Below are 20179 nucleotides of genomic sequence, written 5' to 3' on the forward strand. Positions count from 1 at the left end.
TCACAGCGCATTGGTCATTGGCCGCATTAGGCGGGGGGGGGGGGCGCCATTTCTTTACACAAGTGGTCCAGCACAGCTGCTCCTATCTGTAAAGTCGCGACACCCCCTCCCAGCGCCTATATCCCTTTTATTTTTTTATTGTTTTTGCCCTGCACGTGTTGTCATGTCGCTCCTGCCCCCCCCCCCCCCGCTCTCTCGCTCTCTCTCTCTCTCTCTGTCGTCCTTGAGTCCAGCTCTTGACTTGCCTCAACTGCTTCCCGTCTAACACAATACGGCAAATGACGGCTTTGTACATGGCATGTTCTTGTCGACCACATGTCGTCAAATGCAAATGATTGCTTGTTACTGGCCCAAAAGTTTAAAACGCGAGACAGCGCAGTCCTGGCAAAAGTTTGCTTCGTCCCATGCGGGCACCTCTTCTAATCATGCGGGCTCGTTCCCGAGTGTGCGTGCGTGCACACGAGAACGCGCGGTGCACGCAACACACATAAAGGCCGCTAGATGGCACAACAGCTCACGAAAAGGAGTCGAGAGCCAAAGGTGAGTCCAACGAGCCTTTTTCTATGGTTTGATGAGTTTATTTGACAGACAGACGGGCGGGCGGGCGGACGGACGGACAGACCGACCGACAGACAGGGACAGCGCACATCAATGAAGGAACATTTCTGTAGATGCACCAGAATTAGCAATGGAGCTAAATATAGAGAGGGCCTTTATAAAGCTTCAGAAGATGACCAGGTCCTCGCTCAGCTCAGCGCTTACTTGGGCCTTCTGTCCATATTTGTGCATCAAAGCAAGGTTTGTCCTTTTGCTTCCTAATTGGAACACACAAAGTATTGAAAGAAAACACGATGCGAGCTGGAAACAAAAACACACGGTCCAAAGTTGAGGTTGCCATGCACGTCTGGAAAAACCAAGGAAGCAGCTGGAGAAATGAGGCAGAGCGGGCTCAGATGAGACCTTCAAAAGGAAAGGCCCGGCGGCAAAAAGAAAGTGGCAAAACTGGCGGCGGCTTTTTTGTTTGAATGGGCCGACAAAGTAGACCGTCAAACGCCGGGCAACGGCGAGGCCGCAACCCGAGCGCTTCCGCCTTTATGACTTCCAGCCAAGTCTTTTGAGCTGACTCCTACTAACTCGACTCGCACTTGAAGGATGAAGGACGATACGCTCGCAAATTCCGGGCGCTCATCCTCCACGACACCGAGCCAGAAGAAAAGACGCGGACCTCCCTCGGCCGGACCTCAGCCGGAGCGGAGGCTGTCGAAGCCGCAAAACTTCCAGCGCTTCTCCAGCGTGGCGCCCACGCCGCTCAGCTCCTGACGGAACATGAGGGGCAGACGCACCATCAGTCGCTCCAGCTGCCCCGACGACACCTAATACAAAGATGGCGTCACCTTTTGTGCCATTCTCGCGTACGCACGCGCACGCACGCGTAACAGGCCGCCACAAGTGTGGGAGCTCTGCTTGCTCGCTCGCTCGCTCGCTCGCTCGCTCGCACCTGGCAGTCCAGCGTGCGCACGTAGGAACACAAGTATTCCAGGTTGGCCCCGAACGGATGAACGTGCAGGAAAGCCGACACCACGCCTGGCCAAAGGTGGAACGGGTGTGATTGCCACAGTTTCGTCAAATTAGCATCTCATTTGCATACGTTACCCAGGAGCAGAGCCTCCTTCTCCGACACCAGGACGCCTCCCATCTCTCCACTCGCGTGCCAAGCCGACGACGACCAAAAGGCAGGCGCAGGCGCAGGCGCAGGCACGCCCGTCACTTGATGTGCACATGAGCCGAGCGGTCCGAGCGCAGCGCTGACCTTCTCCCGCAGCTCCGCGCCGCCGCACATCACCTGCTGACACCGGCAAACAAGTTGAGGAAGGAAGCCGGAAGGAGTTTGCGAGGCGGCGGCCGCAGCGCCGTACACTCTGCTGCAGCAACAGCGGCGCCCCCTCCAGGAAGTGAGCTTGGGTGCGGGCCCGCTGTAGCTCCGCCTCCTCGCTCGCCGGCTCGTCCCGCAAGCTCAACACCTGGCATGCGACAAAGGCTCCACGTCACTCCGCGCAAGGCACGCACGAGCACACGGAGGCCAATTGGGACGGCATCTACTGGCGGCACCATGGCATGGCACGGCACGGCACAGCACCCGTTGTTGTTCTGGCACTTTGGCCGCTTGGAATGATTTTTAGTCAAGTCCAAACTGGCCCGGGCTTCCAAATCATCCATCCATCCATCCATCCATCCATCCATCCATCCATCCATCCATTTTCTGAACCGCTTAGTCCCCACAGGGGTCACGGGTGTGCTGGAGCCTATCCCATCAGTCATCGGGCAGTAGGCAGGGGACACCCTGAACCGGTTGCCAGCCAATCGCAGGGCACACAACCAGACAAACAACCATTTGCACTCGCACTCACACCTAGGGACAATTTGGAGTCTTCAATCGGCCTACCAAGCATGTTTTTGGGATGTGGGAGGAAACCGGAGTGCCCGGAGAAAACCCACGCGGGCCCGGGGAGAACATGCAAATCAATCCCATGAAAATGGAATGACTTTGGAAGATTGGCTGTTTACACTTGAAATGACAGATGCGTCCAGGAATGTCCCGCCAGTTTCGTCCAATCGTGGCTAACGTGCTCCATCCATGCACACCCGCAACGGGACCAAAAGTGCGAGATGCCTGCAATACCGCGTACGGCCACCAGGCGGGGACCTGGCGCGCCCAATTTGGGACGACAAATATAAATGAAGACAGCTTCAGTGAGGAAAATTGTCCATTTTGGTTCAAGGTGGAGCATGAAAAGGAGGGTGGAGCTGCAGCTGGAGCTGGAGCTGGAGCTGGAGCTGGAGCCAGCCTGTCAGCTCTCTAAAAGGGTTAGGGTGTAGGGTGGGCATTCAACACGGAGATAGATCACGAGCAACGCAAACACAATGGACGACAAGTACCTGTTGCGCTGGCAGCAGCGGCGGCACGGAGGCCTCACCCCTCCGCGGCTCCGCCTCCTGGCTCAGAAGCTCCTCCCCCTCCTCCTCCTCAAAAGCCTCTTCGTCTCGGTGGCCGCACGTGCTCATCTTGGCCATCTTCATCTTCTTCCTGAAAAGATCTGGCTCGTCCTCGTCGTCACGGTGACGTCTGAGCCCCGACAGCTGCTCGCTGTCCGCCTGCGAACACGTCAACGTCGCCTTCAGCAATTTCATCATGACGAGGCTGCGTTCGTCGCCGCCTACATCATCAGCGACATTGTCACCTTCATCACCATCATCGCGACCCCTCACTTTTGCGTGAACGAGACTGGGGTCATGGAGGGGGTCGGGCTCAGTGACGCCGGCATCCACCGTGACGCCGGCATCCACCGTGACGCCGGCATCCACCGTGACGCCGGCATCCACCGTGACGCCGGCATCCACCGTGACGCCGGCATCCACCGTGACGCCGGCATCCACCGTGACGCCGGCATCCACCGTGACGCCGGCATCCACCGTGACGCCGGCATCCACCGTGACGCCGGCGCTCGCTCGCTCGTCGGGTACCAACCTGGCACTGCCTTGTCCACAGGTCAATGTTCTTGCGCTGAGCTTTGGAGAAGTGGTCCCGAGACTTTTGTCGCCCCGACGCCGCCAAGACGGACGAGACCTGGTCCACTTGGGCCGGAGAGGAAGGGCGAGACATGGGAAATCTGTTTGCGGGGCTCCGCCGTGCTAAATGCTAAACGGAGCACAAGCGCTTGACGACGTACACTGTGTACTCAGGCTGTGCGCGGGTACTTACCAATGGGTCGGGCCGCTTTCCGTTCTCAAGACTTTCTTTGCGTGCCCAACGCCGAATGTCGGCGGGCGTTCCCAAAAGTGTGTGTGTGTGTGTGTGTGTGTGTGTGCTTGCGTGTGTGTTGTTCTTACACTGCTGGAGGATGGTGGCGAGGGCGCAGCGGAAGGCAGCCCTGGCCTTGCGCAGCACCCGCCGCTGCTGGGCGGCGTCTCTGCGCAGTCGTCCAGCGTGTGCGTTGGCGCTCTGCAGCAAAGCGTACATGTGGTTGGCGCTGGCGCGGTTCACCTGCCCGCCGTCCAGCCACCACAAAAGCACCGACGCGGCCCAGCTGAACCGATGCTTGTCTGGTGGAGAGAGTGTGCGCGCGCACGCACGCACGCACACACACACACATGCAGACGTTTGCTTTGGCTTTTCCTGCTGACGTCAGTACACAAGCAAAGAGGCGTCAAGTCCTTTGGTGGACTGTGATGGAAGGCGCCATCACGGGAGCTCGGGCATCCGATGGGGCCGCCGGCGCCGAGTCCCCGGCTGGGCTCATATGACTGACAATGGGAGCAGCGAGGCGAAGCATTAGGGAGCCTTTAGGGGCGGCCCCGTCAAAAGCGCCAGTGCAGATTAGCGAGGTCTTACAACACGGCGCACAAAGCACAACAAGAGCGAGTGCCTTGAACAAGAAGCTGCCTGCGTGTGCCTGCCTGCCTGCGTGGCTGCCTGCGTGGCTGCCTGCGTGGCTGCCTGCGTGGCTGCCTGCGTGGCTGCCTGCGTGGCTGCCTGCCTGCCTGCCTGCCTGCCTGCCTGCCTGCCTGCCTGCCTGCCTGCCTGCGCCTGCCTGCCTTCCGCAAACAGAGTAGGCCACCCAAAATATTTCCATTTAACCTGCTCCGATTCTATCCAACATCTCAGCCCCCAACCCCCTTCTCACCTTTCAGGCACTCAGCCAAGAGGGCCGCCTCCTGCTCTGAGAAGTGCGGCATGAGGGAGAGTGGAGGCGGCGGCGGAGGCGGCGGCGGAGGCGGCGGCGGCAGCGGCGGCGGCAGCGGCAGCAACGACGGCGGCTCCTGCTGTCCTTGGCCTTTTTCTCCTTGCAGCAGTCTCTGTTTACACTCCCACTCATACAAGTCGTCTCGAGCCTGCGCAAAGTCCACGTGGATTCGGCCCGAGTCTTTCTTGTCCGCCGAGCCCAGATGAAGCCGGTAGCCTGCGAGACAAAAGAGACCGAGTTGAGAGGAGCTGGTGCAATTTGTCCCGCTTTCGGCTACAACCAGCCAGTGTCGGTCGCTGGCTATGTCACCTGACAAGCGGAGCGCCCGGTCCACCATGAACTCCTCGCCGAATCGAATGTGGCAGAAGTTCTTCTTGCTTTTGCGTAAGGCCACGATGTCGCCGCAGGAGCTGAAAACCTCCCTGACGATGTCATCGCTGGCGCGCTCTGGAAGTCCGCCCACAAACACCGTCTTGCAGCCGGGCGGCCGCGACCGGGTGGACGGCGGGGGCAGCCCTACCACACAGCGGCGCCGTCACAATGGAGAATATACGCTGGCGTCGCCGCCGCTCTTACTGGCGTTGGGCGGGAAGAGCGTGCATCCCTTCAGGCGGATGAGCTCCTTGGCTGGGGGCAGGTGCGCCGCCGAGCCTGGAGAAGAGAAGAGAAGAGAAGAGAAGAGAAGAGAAGAGAAGAGAAGAGAAGAGAAGAGAAGAGAAGAGAAGAGAAGAGAAGAGAAGAGAAGAGAAGAGAAGAGAAGAGAAGAGAAGAGAAGAGAAGAGAAGAGAAGAGAAGAGAAGAGAAGAGAAGAGAAGAGAAGAGAAGAGAAGAGAAGAGAAGAAAAGAGAAAAGCTAAATCTTAGCCTCCGCCGCATTTTGCCTGCACGTGATTCAAATTGGCCTTTCATTTGGAGAATTTTCCAGGACTGGGAAGGGAAGGCAACGCGTCCGGAAAGCAAAGTCAAGCTTTCCCTTTGAGCGCCACTGAAGAAGAGCGAAAGTCACATGCAGAAAAAAACGCCATGTGAGCTGTGATAAGCAAGAGAAGAAAAGGACGAAGAGGAAAAAAGGCGGCCGCTGGAGATAAAAAGCGCAGTCGCTGGCTGCGGTGGAAAGCGACGGGGGAAGATAAACGAGTCAACGCCGGCAGAAAGGCCCGCTCTCCGTCCCGCCGCTAATGATGACGAGCGAGCGGCGGCGCCCTCGGCCGCCGCCGATCGTTCATCAACGTGTTGCGCGCGATAACCCTGACAGCTCAATTGCAACCGTTCGCTTAGCCCGAAGGAAGCCAGCCAGCAAGCCGCGCTCCTCCCCAATGCAAAAGGCCGCGTCTGCTAAAGTGGTGCAGACGATGCTGGGGCTCTGCAAAGAGAAGATTGCAGTGGCCAACGGGTGCAAAATGGCCCCGTGGCCCCTAACAGCGGCCCTGTCCATTGTCATGGGGCCCTAACCCTGACACCGGCCCTCCCCGCCCGCTGAGCACAATGGCCCCGCTTTGCAGATGGAGTCTTTCGGCTTGTTTTAGACAAGACGCCGACATCCAATTAGCTTCGTTTGACGGATTAATCGGCGCCGGCGAGGCGTGCGACGCGCGACACCTTTTTGGTGGCAGGCGACTCGTTAGCCGCATGAATATTCACCGGCGCCTCATTGCGAGTGTGATGGTCGGTTGACAACCGCCTACCTGATGAACTGGCCTCCGGGTACAGGAAGTTGGCTGCGGCGAGCGGTCGCTGCGGCAACAGGGATGCCTTGCCCGTCGCAGGTGGAGGCGCCACGCCATTGGCTGCGGGAAGTGCACGTAAAACACACTTAGACGTGCACGCCCAAAACCACAGCTGCACAGTCAGTGCACACGTGCATGCAAACGTAGGAAAGATGCACATGCATGAACGAACGTAAACGGCACGCCACGCCATGCCAGGCAGGCAGGCAAGCGCGCTGTTGCATTCAAAGCAGCGCCCACACATACGACACACGCAGCTCTCGGGACGTACCACGTGAAGTCATCGCGCTGGCCGATAAACGCGAGACATGGAGGCGCTCGACCAGAGGAAGGAGAAGAAGTGAAGTTAGGATTCTTCGGCTGATGCTGTCTCATTTGGGTCGTCTGAGCGCGGGGAGGAAGGGAGCGTTTTGGTCGGGCGTCAGCCATTTTGCTTGGCGGCGCCGCCGCAGACTCCAAGTGGAAGGTGTCAAAGCCCGCATGCACGTGCGCTCCCTCGGTTCGCTTACCTGCTGCGCGATGTGACGGCAATTAGCCGCTGTCCTGCTAACGACTGGCGGCTAACGAATGACGGCTAACAAAGACCGCGGCTAACAAAGACTGGTGGTTAACGACTAGCGGCTAACAAAGCTTTGCCATCGGAGAAACGACTTGAAGCGGAACGCTGGGCAATTTCACGGCCAACTGCGAAGAGGGAGGGCCGAGCGACCGCAACGCTCGCCGTCGTTGCTTTTGCTCGAAAAACAAGGCCATTTATCAGTCTGTCTTGTCTCGATTTGGTTGTTTTTGACTTTTGTTGTGAGCCCAGCATTTCCTCGGGAGCAAACGGACGCGGCCGAGAAACAAGCTAACAGTGAGTGGCCTAATGAAAAGCGACAGTGCGCACGCACGCACGCGCGTGTGACAGGCGAGCCAGCTGATGGGCGGAAGCGGCTCGCCGCTGCTGCTGTCGCTTTGTGTTTGCATCAAGGCCGGCCGAGCGGCACGTCCAAGCGGAGCGCTAGCTGGCTGGCTGGCCAGCCTGACCTGCCGTTCGCGAGCAAGCGTGGTCGTCGCGTCCTTCTTCCTTTTAGCTTTCAGCAGCGGCCGCGTGGGGACGCGGCTTGGATTTGGACGGATGGCTCGGCCCAAAGCCACCGGCTCGCCCATGCAAAAGACGTGCAAGCCGTCGGCACACCAACAGCCTCATGGGGAAAGTGCGAATGAGCCGAGACCGCCGGCACTTTCACAGCTCCCAATTCTCAATTCGGTCCTGAGTTTGGAGGCCGACCCAAGACGATTAGGGTGATGGCATGGCATGGCATGGCATGGCATGGCATGGCATGGCATGGCATGGCATGGCATGGCATGGCATGGCATGGCATGGCATGGTTCCTGTGTGGAGCAGGAAGCGTGCCTTGTCTGGTGGCTGCAAATGCTCACTGCACCTTGATGGAGAGTGCGCGTGGTTTGCCGGTCGCCAGTTGGCACCGCGCTGCTCCGTCAGTGCCGCTGCACACAATGCGCTGCATAGATCAAGATGTGATGTGGGGGAGGGGTGCAGCATGTGTGTGTGTGTGTGTGTGTGCGCGCGTGTGCGCGCGTGTGCGCGTGTGTGTGGGGAGGGCGCTACAGTGAGGACAGCAGGCGAGGACAAAGAGGTGGAAATATAAACAAGATGGACGCCCGTGAGGACCCAAAACGACAGGAGGGAAGAGAAAAACTACCGCCATGGATGTGAAGAGAGAGAGAGAGAGAGAGCGAGAGAGAGAGCTGATCCAAGTGAGGCTACACCATATCTGGTTCCGCAGTATGCCTTTTGGGCCCCCCCAACCTGTTTGCCCCCCCCCCCCCACTCTTTCATCCTAGAAGATGAAAATCACTTGAGTTGTCTTCCTTCGTTTGAACATTCTCTGCTTGCGCTTTCTTCCACTTGACGCAAATTAAGTCAAAGACAAAGAAATGTTGCGCGATGGTGAAGGTGACACGTGCTTATGCTTTGAAGGATGAACCATTTTGAGGTGCTTGAAAGGCTGGAAGTGATTTTTCAAAATAAAGGTCAGCAGCGCCGCCTTTGTCCTCACCTGCTGCTAACGAGCCACATTGTTGCCGCCGCACCGCGACAACTTGTCAGAGTGCGTGAGCGCGAGCGCTGGCGCTTTCCACGTCGCCTGTCCATCACCGAAGGGGCGGGGCCGTGGACATCTGTTTAGAGTGACGCCACGTGTCGCTAACGACACCGCACACAAATTACTCGCGGAGCGCTATTATTTGGTCGGAGGACGTGTCGGCGTGAGTGTGGGCGCAAATGCTTGCTTGCTTGCTTGTTTGTCAGTTTGCGATTGGCTGGCAACCGCTTGGTTGGGTGTGCCGGCTGGCGACCGCTTCCTGTTGTCAGATGGGATAGATACACACAGAGTCCACAAACACTACAAACAGTCATGCGCACAACACACAACACTACAAACACATCGCTACACTCGTCCCCACTTGAGTTTGGGCGCTGCTACTAGCCTTACGTCAAGCTAACAGCTAGCGCATTCATGGCTCATGTTTGTCAATAGAGTTCAAGTGCTTCCTTCCTTCCTTCCTTCCTTCCTTCCTTCCTTCCTTCCAAATTCTGCAAGTTACGCTCGCTCTCAAGGTCGGCCTTGCGTTTGTTCCAAAAGGACCTTGGCAAAGTTGCCGACATCCAAGAAGTCCATTTCCTCTTCACTTTGGCTGCCACATTTTTCTTTTGCAAGTCAGCAACGAGCGCGCGCACAAAGAGGATTACGGATGGCGTGCGCCAGCCTTTGAATGGAAAGAACCATTTATTGCTTTTCTTTCCGCCGCTGTGCCTTCTGAGTGAATATTAGGCGGGGTGCGTGGCATGACACCGTTTTGACCGACCGAGCGAGCGACCGACGGCTCCTGCTCTTGTCGATGAGACGCACACGCGCTCCACCACAACGAGAAGTTTGAAAACGAAGGCGCAAAGAAAGCAAAAGTGGCGCCTCTGCGACACAAAAACGCTCGGCGACAGCGCCGCCGATTGGTTGGGTTAGTCACATGGGGGGGCAAGGCCTCTTAAAATGTTGTCACCACAGAGGAGCAGGTCCACACGGCTGGCTACTTGCTGCTGGCAAGTCAGCCAGCTTCAGGCCTGCCTCCCTGTCTGCCACGTAGTATACATATACATACACTAACTATACAGCTAGCTCATATCCATATGTATATCAAAAATCGACCTATCTAGCTATATATACAAACACATGCAGACAATACATAGCTGAGCGAACACATACAGTAGCGCTCTGAATATGTTATGCGTGTAGGCAGGCAGACAGACAGACAGACAGACAGACACGCGGCTAAAATGTGTCCACTTCCGAGGTGACGTGGCGTGCATGGGCAAAATGTTCCCTTTGTGGTATGTGGTGATGATGACAATGATGATGATGATGAGGAGGAGGAGGATGAGGATGAGGATGATGAAGAACAAGAAGTGTAGCAGTAGCTCACCAAAACTTGTCGTCAAACAATGCTTAGCTAAGGGTGGCTTATGTTTTGAGCCTTCCAACTTGAGCTTGCTTGCTTGCTTGCTTGCTTGCTTGCTTGCTTGCTTGCTTGCTTGCTTGCTCGCGGTTGCTACGAACTGACAACGGACTGGTCGCCAAAGTGAGCCTAGAGAACCGAGTGTCGGGATTCGAGTCATGCGAGACCACCCCGCTGACTTTTCATGACGTCTCGCAGCAGATGACGTCACATAGACCCCCACACCCACCCACCCCTCCGCGGTTGGTTTGCGCCCCGATCTGCTCGCACGCACGATTGACGGCGCGCGTGTCTGCCGACCCGGCGGGCGGCGGGGGACGAAAAAGTCCCTTTGCAGGGTTCTTCCCCCTTCCTCGACTTTGCCACCAAGAGGCACGCGCACGCGCGTACTCATCGAAAGCAACCGGGCGCGAGCGACCAAGAAGCGAGTGACGAGCGCGCACGGCACTGAGCCGAGCCGAGCCTGACTTGCATTCAATTAAGCATCAATTGACGTCAAAGTCAAACCATCCATCGCGCTCCTGCTCCATACGTCACTTGCGTAGCTTACCTCGGCCAGGAACGCGACGACGATGAAGCGCGCCAAGAGGAGCTTCAGCCGCTGCGCGGTCGCGCGCACGTCCGCCCGCGGGGATGCGCACACACGGGCGGGCCGTGCATCATCATCATCATCATCATCATCCTCATCCTCATTCTCTCATGATGTGTTCAATTGTTATCGTTATTATTGATGAAGTCAAAGTCAGCTTCATTGTCAATCTCTTCACATGTCAAAACACACAAAGAAACCGAAATTACGGTTTCTCTATCCCACGGTGACGAGACATAGACATACAAGTAAGCGACACAATATAAAACAAGAAGGCAAAAATTCAAACAATAAATAGTAAGAGTGATGAATCAATAATAAATAAACAGATAACACAATAAATAAGAGGAGCAAAACGGAGCCAGCAAGCATAGCGCAAAAGTACGGGACGCTACGCAGAACGGGGAAGCGAGTTCAGGATCAGGATCCTTCCCAAAGGGCAGAAGATCGAACAAAGAGTGAGCGGGGTGACTCACATCATTCACAATCGTGGTCGCCTTGCAGGTGAGATGGCAGGTGTAAATGTCTTTCAAGGAGGGGAGTGAAGCACCAATCATCTTACCGGCCGTGTTCACTATGCGCTGCAGGGCCTTCAAGTTGTAGTCAGTGCAGCTGCCACCCCAAACAGCAATACAGCTGGAGAGAGAGAGGACGCTCTCAATGGTGCCGCGGTAAAATGTAGTCATGACGGCCAGAGGAGCGCTCGCTCGCTCGCCTGAGTTTCCGCAGGAAGTACAGGCGGCGCTGGGCCGCTTCTTTGCCATGCAGTGATGCAGTGTTGGTGGACCAGGAGAGATCCTCACTGATATGCACCCCCAGGAACCTGGCGCTCCCCACTCTCTCCACCAACACAGCTCAAACAACCAATCAGAAAGTGGGGGTGAGGGCGGGTGTGGCACTTTTCACTTAAGCTTTTTCCCTATTGAAGTGGCCTGTGATTCGCTACACCTCGTGGACACTACAACAGGTACACTACACGAGGTACAAAAAAAAAAAGTGTAGCGAATGATTCGGTGAACGATTTTTTTGAACAAATATTTTGAGTGAACCGATTCTAAAGATTCTTAGGTAACTGGAATGCACATCACTAGTACAAAACAGTGCAGATGACCATGGGCTGCTAGGTTAATGACATGGGCTCTTGCTCGGTAAGGACTTGGTTGGATCCCAGGTGTGAAGATATACCTAAATGCGTCTTATTGTGCAATTAACCCTTTATTTATTTATTCTTTTTGTTTTTACCTCATGTAGTGTACCTATTGAAGTGTCCATGAGGTGTACCTACACATATTGTCAAATAAAGCAAGTAAACCAAATGTCTGATTTCAAAAAAATAAATAAATAAAATAAAGCAAGTAAACCAAATGTCTGATTTTTACGTTTTAATTAGCGAATATAAAAACAAGGAATAAAACACCAGACAAGTTTTAACACAAATGTTTATTAAAAATAATAATGATAATATTAAAAGTAAATTTCAAACCAGCAATCCAATGTGAAATTGCAGTAGACATATTGGATAATATTTAGGCGTATATATGCATCCACGCTATTTTAAGTGTTCTAAAATCAAGATTCCCCAAAGAGAAGCCTAATCTCCCCGTTGTTGCATAACGGCGTATCCCTTCATGCAAGAAAGTTAGCCGTTAGCCCATAAAAGAAGTGGTGCTTCTTTCTTTCCTTGGCAAATCGTAAATCGACATTCTGCCTTACACAGTTGACGCCAGGAGGGAGACGACGCAACACGTTCACTGACTGATCCGTGGATGCACGCACGGGGGAAGGGAAGGAAGGCGGTTGACCCATTGAGTCGTTCGCGAACGGGAAAATCACGAATCGTTCCCTCACTGATCCATTCTCGCGATGAACTGGAAATAGGAATCACTCATTCGGCCACTCACAGATTCGTTCCTTGGTGAACTGGAAATGCAATTCGCGACTCGTTCGTGAAGGGGAAGGGACGTCAATTTCTTCTTCGTTTTGTTTTACGGCGAGGTGGCACCAGCTTCAATGGGCGTTACCGACACCTACTGGTTGAAGTCATATGAACTGAAAAAAGAACGAATCACTTTAGAAGTGATTCGGTCACTCCCGTTCACTGATAAGATTCGTTCTTTTGAGCCCATCGTTCACTCACGAGCCACCACTTGTGTAGGTGTTGTATTATAGAAAGAAATGCGTGAATAGTATTATTATATAATATATATATTATATATATATTTTTTGTAGTTGTATTGTTTGACGTATATGTTGTTCCCACGGTATTTTGTAATATAGAGAAAAATGTGTGCGTTGCCGTTGTCGACATCACAGTGTGTTAACTTGATTGTTTTCTGTCTAGTGTATTGCTTAGTTGTGTGTGTTATTGAAGTTACAAAAAAAAAAAAAAAAGGATCAGTGTGTGTGGGAGGGGGGTTGGTACGATTCGTTGAACGATTCGTTTGAACGACTCTTTCGAGTGAACTGATTCTAGGGATTCAGTTCACTTAAAAGAACTGGAGTGCACATCACTAGAAGTGAGCTGGAAAGTCTCTTGGCGAGCACGCGCATGTACGGAAGTACGTCACCGACAGCGCCCCCCTCCCTTTCCGTTTAAATCTGAGGGGTGAAAGGATTATTTCATCCCGCGTCAGGATGACGACTTTTAAAAAGTGCAGTTTTTTTAGAAGTTTAAAAAAAGAGACGTCCGTGTTTGACCTCCAATCCCAATTCCGCAAAACAGGAAATCACAATTTTCCACGTCAAGTGAGGAAATAACTGGCCCCGCCTTCGTTTAAATGGAGAAACACGTCACCTCGCGACACAATGACGACGTTGAACATTCCTAAACAAGTCACGCTTTACAAACGTCCCGAGCATATGTTGATCAAGTTCTTCATTTTACTTTATCATACAAGACGCACTAAATAATTGAGACAAAAGACACAATAGTGTTGGTTGAGTAACAAATGGGTTCAAATTATTAACAACCATGCTTGCCCCGTATTTTGGGTTCCAGATGGCACGATGGCTGACTCCCAACATCAGACGTGCACTTATGATACCAGACATGTGGGCTGTTTTATTATCAGGGCATATAAAAGTTAGGAGACAACGTTTTTCCATTCTAAAAAAAGACAAGGAAATATGGCTCGGGTAGAAACAATGCACTGGCGGCGTTTGGAACCATTTGAACGTCCCGCACCGCAAGCTTCTGGATACGATCAACACTTCCACCTGTCATGCAGCTCTTTGTTTCAATTATTTTGATTTGGTTGAAATGGTTGTAATGGAGCATAGCAGGCAGGCCTACTTGTTGGGGGTACAGCATACACCCGGCTCTCAAAACTTCCCCCAAAGGAATAATCATGAGTGCGTGTGTGTGTGCGTGTGCGTGTGTGTGTCAACTCGGCATCTTTCAGCCGGGTGGGTGTCGAAAGCGATGGACAATGAAAAGGGTTGTTGTTGTTGTTGTTGTTGTTGTTTTCAAATGTCGATGGAAGTGGAACATCTGTTGTGCCATCCATCCATCCATCCATAAGTGTTGAATGGTCACTGGCCCCTTTTGGCTGAGCGCTGGCATTATTGGATCAAAGTGTCGCGTTTGGTGTTCCGAGGCAGATCCGCACGAGTTCCGCTCACGTGGCAAAGGTGGAAGTGTGACCGCTGTTTTGTCTGGCAACGTTGTTCAGTGCCGCCTCCGGTCGTCCCGCTCTCTCTCCTCATTGCGCTCCTCCGCTCTGCCCCTCCCTCGTTTGTCCCGGTCCCTCCGATGCCCGTCCTCCCTCTCCTGCTTCTCCGGGTTCCTCCGATGCCCGTCCTCCTTCCCCTGCTTCTCCGGGTCCCTCCGATGCCCGTCCTCCCTCTCCTGCTTCTCCGGCTCCCTTTTGCGCGACCGCCCCTTCTCGTCTTGGTCCCGCCCCCCGCGCTCACGATGGGGCTCGGTCGTCTCGCTTTCCCTTCTCACGGTTGCCGTCGAAAACTTCTTCTTATTCTTCTTCTTGTCACTTTGTCCTTTCTGCTTCCTCGTCTTCTTCTTCCTGCGTTTGCCGTCCGAGTCTGGAAGGGCGTTTGGGAGAAAACACACGTCAATGGAAGCAAGCGGCCACGGTGGTGGCAAGTGAGCAAAGGCTGTGACGGGAGGCGTCGGGGGCAGGCACCTGAGCTGCTGCTGCTGCTGCTGCTGCTGCTGCTGCCGCTGCTGCTGCTGGACGAGGACGAATCCGATTCGTCGGACGAGGAGTCGGAAGATTCCACTTCCTGGGTCTGAGTCATGATCATCTTGGGGGCGTTCTTCAGATGTTCCCTCAGCTCGTCCCTGGAACGAGGGGGGGGCAAGCGGCGTGGAGGCGAGCAAAGCCAAAGGGACAGTGCGTCTCGCTCGGTGACTTACGTCAGGCCTCCCAGGCCGATGGAGGTGAAGAAGTTGATGGCGAATCGGGTGTTCCTGGGATTGTCGCGAGGGAAGAGGCCTTCAAAGAAGCTCTGCAGCGTCCTGCCAGACACAGACGGGTTCAAGTCGGGCTTGGGGGGGGAGGAAGGACGGAAGCAAGCAAGCAAGCAAGCAAGCGGTACGTACATGTCCTTGAAGCGCTGGTTGAGTCTGGGCAGGCCCATGTAGGCGCAGAGCTCCTGGAAGAGAATCTTGACAAAGATCCTGCTGGAGGAGGTGGTGGTCTCCTCGCTGATCTTGATGCACTCCAGAACCTACAAAGGCGAGCGCAGACGGCCATCGGCTTAAGGCGGGCGCGCTCCAGCTTTGTACGGAACCGGACCCGAGCCCGAGCTGAGCCGAGCCCAGCCCAGCCCAGCCGGGCAAAGGATTTTGGGCTGCTTACGCTCCACGGCACAGAGTCGGTGTAAAGGAGGTGCGCAAAGAGTCTGGCCACGTTCCTCAGCTTGTTGGTCTCCAGACGGTGGATGGTTTCGTACTGCTCGGCAAAGATGGCCTCAAAGCTCTCCATGTACTCCTTCTTCAGCAGGCAGAACCTCTGCAAAAATCAAAAACATTTGTGTGACAATTGCGAGGCGGCCCGTTGACGGAAGGCAGCGCTTCCGATTGGCGCGTCTCACCCCTGCCAGCAGACCAAAGAACTTCTCGTAAGTCCTCTGTTGAGCACAGCAGTCTAGAATCATGTTGCAAAGCTCCTTCTGCGCACGCACACACACACACACGTTGACACATGAGCGCTTTGACAAACAACCGCGTGTGTGTTTGTGCATGTGTGTGTGTTACCGTCTGACTATCGGGAAAGTCCATCTTGATGAGCTTGTGTGCACACTCCTCAAAGTCCAAACTGCACAAGGAAGGAAGTCAAGCAGCAAACACTCTCACGATGAATTGATCTCGTTTGCTTTTCCCTCCCGAGCGCAACGTGGCCACATGATGCCCGTGTGTGTGTGTGTGTGTGTGTGTGTGAGACCTGGACTGAATGACAAGGTAGATGGTCCGCCTGAAGGCCACCAAGTTGACCTCCGTCTGATCCAAGATGGTCACCTTCTCGTCTGCAGCCATATTGCGTGTGGTCATCATCACAAGCAGAAGCAGAAGCAGGGGCCGGGCCGGGCCGGGCCGAGCCGAGCCGAGCGTCTCACCTTCCCCCTCGGGCTTGCCGTCGCCATCTTCCTCATCTTGGTCGTCGTCGCTGTCGTCTTCCTCCCCCGAGTCGCCGCTGCCCTCGTCCAAGATGTCTGCCAGCGGGACAAAGTTGTTTTGCAAAGTTGCATCTGCCTCGTTCCCGCTCGGGCATCTTATTCAAACGTCCGGCACCGCTGAGCTTCAAAGTCGGGCCGTGCGCTTCATCCACAATTGTTTTTTTTTTTTTTTGTTTTTTTTTGAGCGCCACCTGAGCGGACGTCCGCCCGCAGAGGGGAGGGGAAGAGGCGCAAGCCGACTGTTGACGCTGCATTAGAGCCAAATGGGAGCGCCTGGAGCGGCAGCGGCTTACCTCGCTTCAGCGTCTTGTACTTCTCCTCGTTTTCCTCGAAGTTGGGGTCCATCTTGAACACATCTGCACACACGCACGTTTATTATTGCGCACGCCGCCAAAGGCTTTGGTCGTTGACATTTCTTTGTCAACAAGGTCATCCTTAGGTGAAACGGAAGCCGGCCACACAAAAGCAAAACAAGACGTCGGCCGGGGCGGGGCCTCGGCCCGTCTCGCCGCCAACGACTCACTGAGGACGTCGTCGCCGTCGTAGTCGTCGTCCAGCGGCAGCATGTGCGTGAACTGGTCGTCCTCGTCCACCAGGTCCAGACCCTCGGGGATGACGGGGTGGTCCTTGAAGCCATCCTTGCGGATGGCGAACATCACCTCGATCATGTACTGCACGCGCTTGTCGATGGCCGACTCGTGCAGGACGTTGCGCAGGCGCTCGAAAATGGCTGCGAGCGAGACAAGGCAGCGCCGCCGTAAGCCGACCGCAAACTTGCCACCTGTTACTGAACGTCAACACCTAGGAGAGGGGAGGAGCTCACCGTTGATGCCGCGCGGGGAGACGTCGGTGAGCTTGAGGCCGCACTCCTTGAGGAAGGCGATGGACACCTCCACGCTGTCGTCGGTGGGCCGCTCCAGAAGCAGCGTCAGCATCTCCAGGCACAGAACCTCGTGGGCCTGCCCGGCCGGACCAGACATCAGACGCGCACGAGCATTCCTCCCCCCCCCCCACACACACACACACGTACGCCGTACGTACCACGTTCTGGTTGATCAGGTGGGCCACAAACTTGGATGATGTCAGACATTGTTGCTGGAAAAGAAAGGCGCGCTTCTTGTAAAATGACAGAATCCGATTTGAAGGAGAGGAAAAGGGGACATTTTTGGGCAAATGCAAATGGTGTGAACGTGCGGTTCCCAAAAGAGGGCGGAGCGCCACCTTGATGTTGCGCCGGTATCCGCGCCTGAAGGTGAGGATGAGCCGCTTGAGGATGAGCTCGCCGATCTGCGGGAACTTGGAGTTGATGATGGCCACCACGGCGGCGTAGACGTGCGTGAAGATGGGAGACGCCGCCTGCGCCTGCAGCACCGAGCGCGACAGCAGACCCCTGGGCACACCGGAGCGGAGAGATCGGGATGCGTCTCGGGCACGTTCAAAGGGGTTCAAATCGAGCCAGCAAAAGCAGAGGACGGCGTTCCCTGGAGCCGCCGCGTCAAGCGCTGCACTTTAGCTGGCATTTTGATTTGTTTGTCTGCGTGGGCTGGGGCTCTGACCTGCCCCTGACGATGTTCTCCTGCAGGATCTCCTGGATGATGTTGACGATGTTGGACACGTTGACTTTGTTGATGAGACCGTTGATGGACTTCTTGAGCGCCTCCCAGCTCATCCTCTGGTAGGCCAAGCTGCGAGCGAGCGGGCGGGGGGACGGGGTCAGCCTCTCTTACACCAGCACGTAAAAGGACAGCGGCCTACCTGCTCTTGTCGGTGATCTGCTGCTGCATCAGGCGCAGCTTGGCGGGCGGGATGTAAGCGCCGCCCGTCCGGGTCAAGATGGGGTCCAGCTCCTCCTTCTTCTTCTTGGCCGGCGGATCACCGTTGGCCGAGGGGGAGCGGCCGCGACGATCCCTGAGGGGACACGGGCGAGGCAATTTATGCCGCAACTTCAGATGTTCAAAACACGGCGCCCAAAATCTGCATTATGACGACTCCTAAGGTTGCTGGCCGAGCTTCTTACCGAGGGTGCCGGCTTCTGTCAGAACCGTAACGGTCTCTGGACCCGGACCGCTCTCGTCCTCTGGACCGCTCTCGCCCTCTGGACCGCTCTCGCCCTCTGGACCGCTCTCGCCCTCTGGACCTGGACCGCTCTCGCCCTCTGGACCTGGACCGCTCTCGCCCTCTGGACCTGGACCGCTCTCGCCCTCTGGACCTGGACCGCTCTCGCCCTCTGGACCGTTCTCGTCGCCTGGACCCGGACCGCTCGTGACCTCCAGACCGCTCTCGTCCCCTAGACCGATCGAGCCCCGCGGATCTCTCCGGGCTCGTCGACCCGGATCCGTCCCGTCCCACAGATCCAGCGCTTCTGGACGGGGACCCGTCAGGTTGTCCGATATCGGCCGGCGGCTCTTCTGCAGCCCTCTGCGCACAAGCACGGGCCCGTTTCAAAAGCTTTCCGATTCCACAAGTGTGTGAGGCCACAGGCGGGGGCGCCGGCGTGTATTACGGCGGCGTGTCTGAGCCCAAAATGATGTTCTTCAATCATGTCGTCACAATCAAAAGATTACAGTCATTCTTAAACCCGTGAGGGGTCCTCCAGCCCACACCAGGTTGTCTCCCGTTAGGAGCCAAATTGAAGCGCGAGCTCTCAATGTTCTCAGTGAGCGGGTCGTGGAGTGCCCGCATCGCATCTGCTCCTCCTAAGAGTCCTCTCTAAAAGCGCACAAGAGTTTTGCTGGTTGCACCGCGGCGATATTATGGAGTTAATTTTGGCAGGAAAAACACAGATGGCAAACACACGAGTGCCCCGCCCGGCTGGCCTTGGTCGCACGTACCGTGACGTGAGCCACGCTGCTCCTGATCTTCCTCATGGCAACGTGATGTTCATCCTCGCTGCTGCTGCTGCTGCCGCTGCTGCTGCCGCCGCCGCTTCCTGCCCGACCGCCGGCCGCATCCCCGCCACCGCCTCCTACTTGTTCTTTTTGGTTTGGACTGTCAAGAAGAGGGGAATCTCGCTGGCGCTCAGCATCCTCGTCCGACTCTTCTGAAATCACAAAAAAGCAACTTCTATAATCCCACATGATGGTAAACACTTGCATCTATTTGGCCTCAAAGGTGTGTGCACGCAAACGAAGGATGCCAAACGTGGGTACATAGTGTCACAGGTTCAATATGTGAGCATGTGAACACAGCGAGCGGTCCATTCCTAAATAGGACATCGGCCGTGCAACTTACCATTGTGTTGTTTCTGCGCAGGACTCGTGCTTGGGCGCTCCATTTCTGAAACGCACATGACAAATCCAGGCATGAAAGCGGACCAACACTAAAAGTTACAAAAGAGTGGTCGTGATTGAACAGATAGAGAGGCAAAACAACACATTTTCTGGTCTGATTTTCGCCTTTCTCCACCGTGTCTTGGCTTGTGCTAAAGCTAGCAAGCTTAAGGCTATCGGCGCCAAACTTGGCTCGGAGGGACTTACCCTGTTTTGAATTCTTTAGTCTCTCGTCTTCTATCACCTTCCTGGACGTTTTTCTGTTAAGTTGCGAATGTAAGCATCCAGCTTGAGCCTTTCCCCGCTGCTCAATCAGAGAGATACAAAAAGCAACGACGGCCGATAAAGGGCGCTTGCTTTCGCTCGAATAGCTTCCGGGTCACGTTCCTGCCGACAATGACGACGTCCGTTACAAATGGAATAATATACGACACATTTCTTTCCCTTCAGTTTCATTTGAAAAGTCTTGGTTTACACGTGGGATTGTTCTTTTGAGAGAGAGAGAGAAAAAAAAAGGTTTTGGGGAATTTCTCCAGTATTTACTGGAGTGGCGTTGTTATGTTGCATTCACGGAAGGTGGGAAATCGAGGCATCCCACCGAACTCGGATTTTCCCAGTCCCTCCCGACCTCAGTTTGTGCCCCACCGACTGTACTGACGAGGCACAAGATTTGCGTGATGGCGTAACATTACACAACACACAA

General features: G+C 55.1%; 3 protein-coding genes across 4 annotated transcripts in view; 1 reads left to right on the top strand and 2 right to left on the bottom strand.

Annotated features, from left to right (window-relative positions):
* Positions 1–20179, top strand: part of neurod1 (neuronal differentiation 1) — a 134301-nt gene that overhangs the window by 46688 nt on the left and 67434 nt on the right. The gene's annotated exons all lie outside the window — the stretch shown is intronic.
* LOC133160060 (ecto-NOX disulfide-thiol exchanger 1-like) lies at positions 564–10621 on the bottom strand. The gene is made up of 13 exons (XM_061287606.1): positions 10535–10621; positions 6740–6785; positions 6427–6528; positions 5319–5393; positions 5052–5258; positions 4683–4958; positions 3889–4101; positions 3527–3633; positions 2938–3153; positions 1917–2021; positions 1654–1846; positions 1499–1584; positions 564–1373 (listed from the first exon to the last, which is right to left on the bottom strand). The coding sequence occupies exons 2-13, from the start codon at positions 6750–6752 to the stop codon at positions 1242–1244; spliced, it is 1725 nt and encodes a 574-aa protein (XP_061143590.1). The 5' UTR covers positions 6753–6785; positions 10535–10621; the 3' UTR covers positions 564–1241.
* Positions 13609–19871, bottom strand: cwc22 (CWC22 spliceosome associated protein homolog). Of its 2 annotated transcripts, none has more exons than XM_061286707.1 (20): positions 19684–19871; positions 19439–19483; positions 19039–19244; positions 18225–18625; positions 17963–18115; positions 17764–17892; positions 17429–17597; positions 17249–17302; positions 17031–17166; positions 16731–16937; positions 16501–16563; positions 16148–16243; positions 15976–16057; positions 15789–15849; positions 15626–15703; positions 15391–15543; positions 15132–15259; positions 14946–15047; positions 14713–14870; positions 13609–14611 (listed from the first exon to the last, which is right to left on the bottom strand). In XM_061286707.1, exons 2-20 carry the CDS (start codon positions 19479–19481, stop codon positions 14241–14243), a joined length of 2790 nt encoding a protein of 929 aa, XP_061142691.1. In that variant the 5' UTR covers positions 19482–19483; positions 19684–19871; the 3' UTR covers positions 13609–14240. The 2 variants fall into 2 exon arrangements, with proteins under 2 accessions (XP_061142691.1, XP_061142690.1); XM_061286706.1 differs by having other exon boundaries at positions 19039–19247.

This window comes from Syngnathus typhle, linkage group LG9 (genome assembly GCF_033458585.1).
Source record: "Syngnathus typhle isolate RoL2023-S1 ecotype Sweden linkage group LG9, RoL_Styp_1.0, whole genome shotgun sequence".
Taxonomy (NCBI): domain Eukaryota; kingdom Metazoa; phylum Chordata; class Actinopteri; order Syngnathiformes; family Syngnathidae; genus Syngnathus; species Syngnathus typhle.

What these genes read in the sequence shown, in the direction of transcription:
- LOC133160060 (XM_061287606.1), bottom strand. An exon ending in CGCCACCATCCTCCAGCAGT is followed by an intron (nt 3,634 to 3,888) that starts GTAAGAACAACA and finishes CTCCGGCCCAAG; the next exon opens with TGGACCAGGTCTCGTCCGTC. An exon ending in CGCTGCTGCCAGCGCAACAG is followed by an intron (nt 2,022 to 2,937) that starts GTACTTGTCGTC and finishes GTCGCATGCCAG; the next exon opens with GTGTTGAGCTTGCGGGACGA.
- cwc22 (XM_061286706.1), bottom strand. Translation starts at nt 19,481, where the DNA reads ATGGAGCGCCCAAGCACGAGTCCTGCGCAGAAACAACACAATG. An exon ending in GATACCGGCGCAACATCAAG is followed by an intron (nt 17,303 to 17,428) that starts GTGGCGCTCCGC and finishes TTTCTTTTCCAG; the next exon opens with CAACAATGTCTGACATCATC. An exon ending in CGGCAAGCCCGAGGGGGAAG is followed by an intron (nt 16,058 to 16,147) that starts GTGAGACGCTCG and finishes ATATGGCTGCAG; the next exon opens with ACGAGAAGGTGACCATCTTG.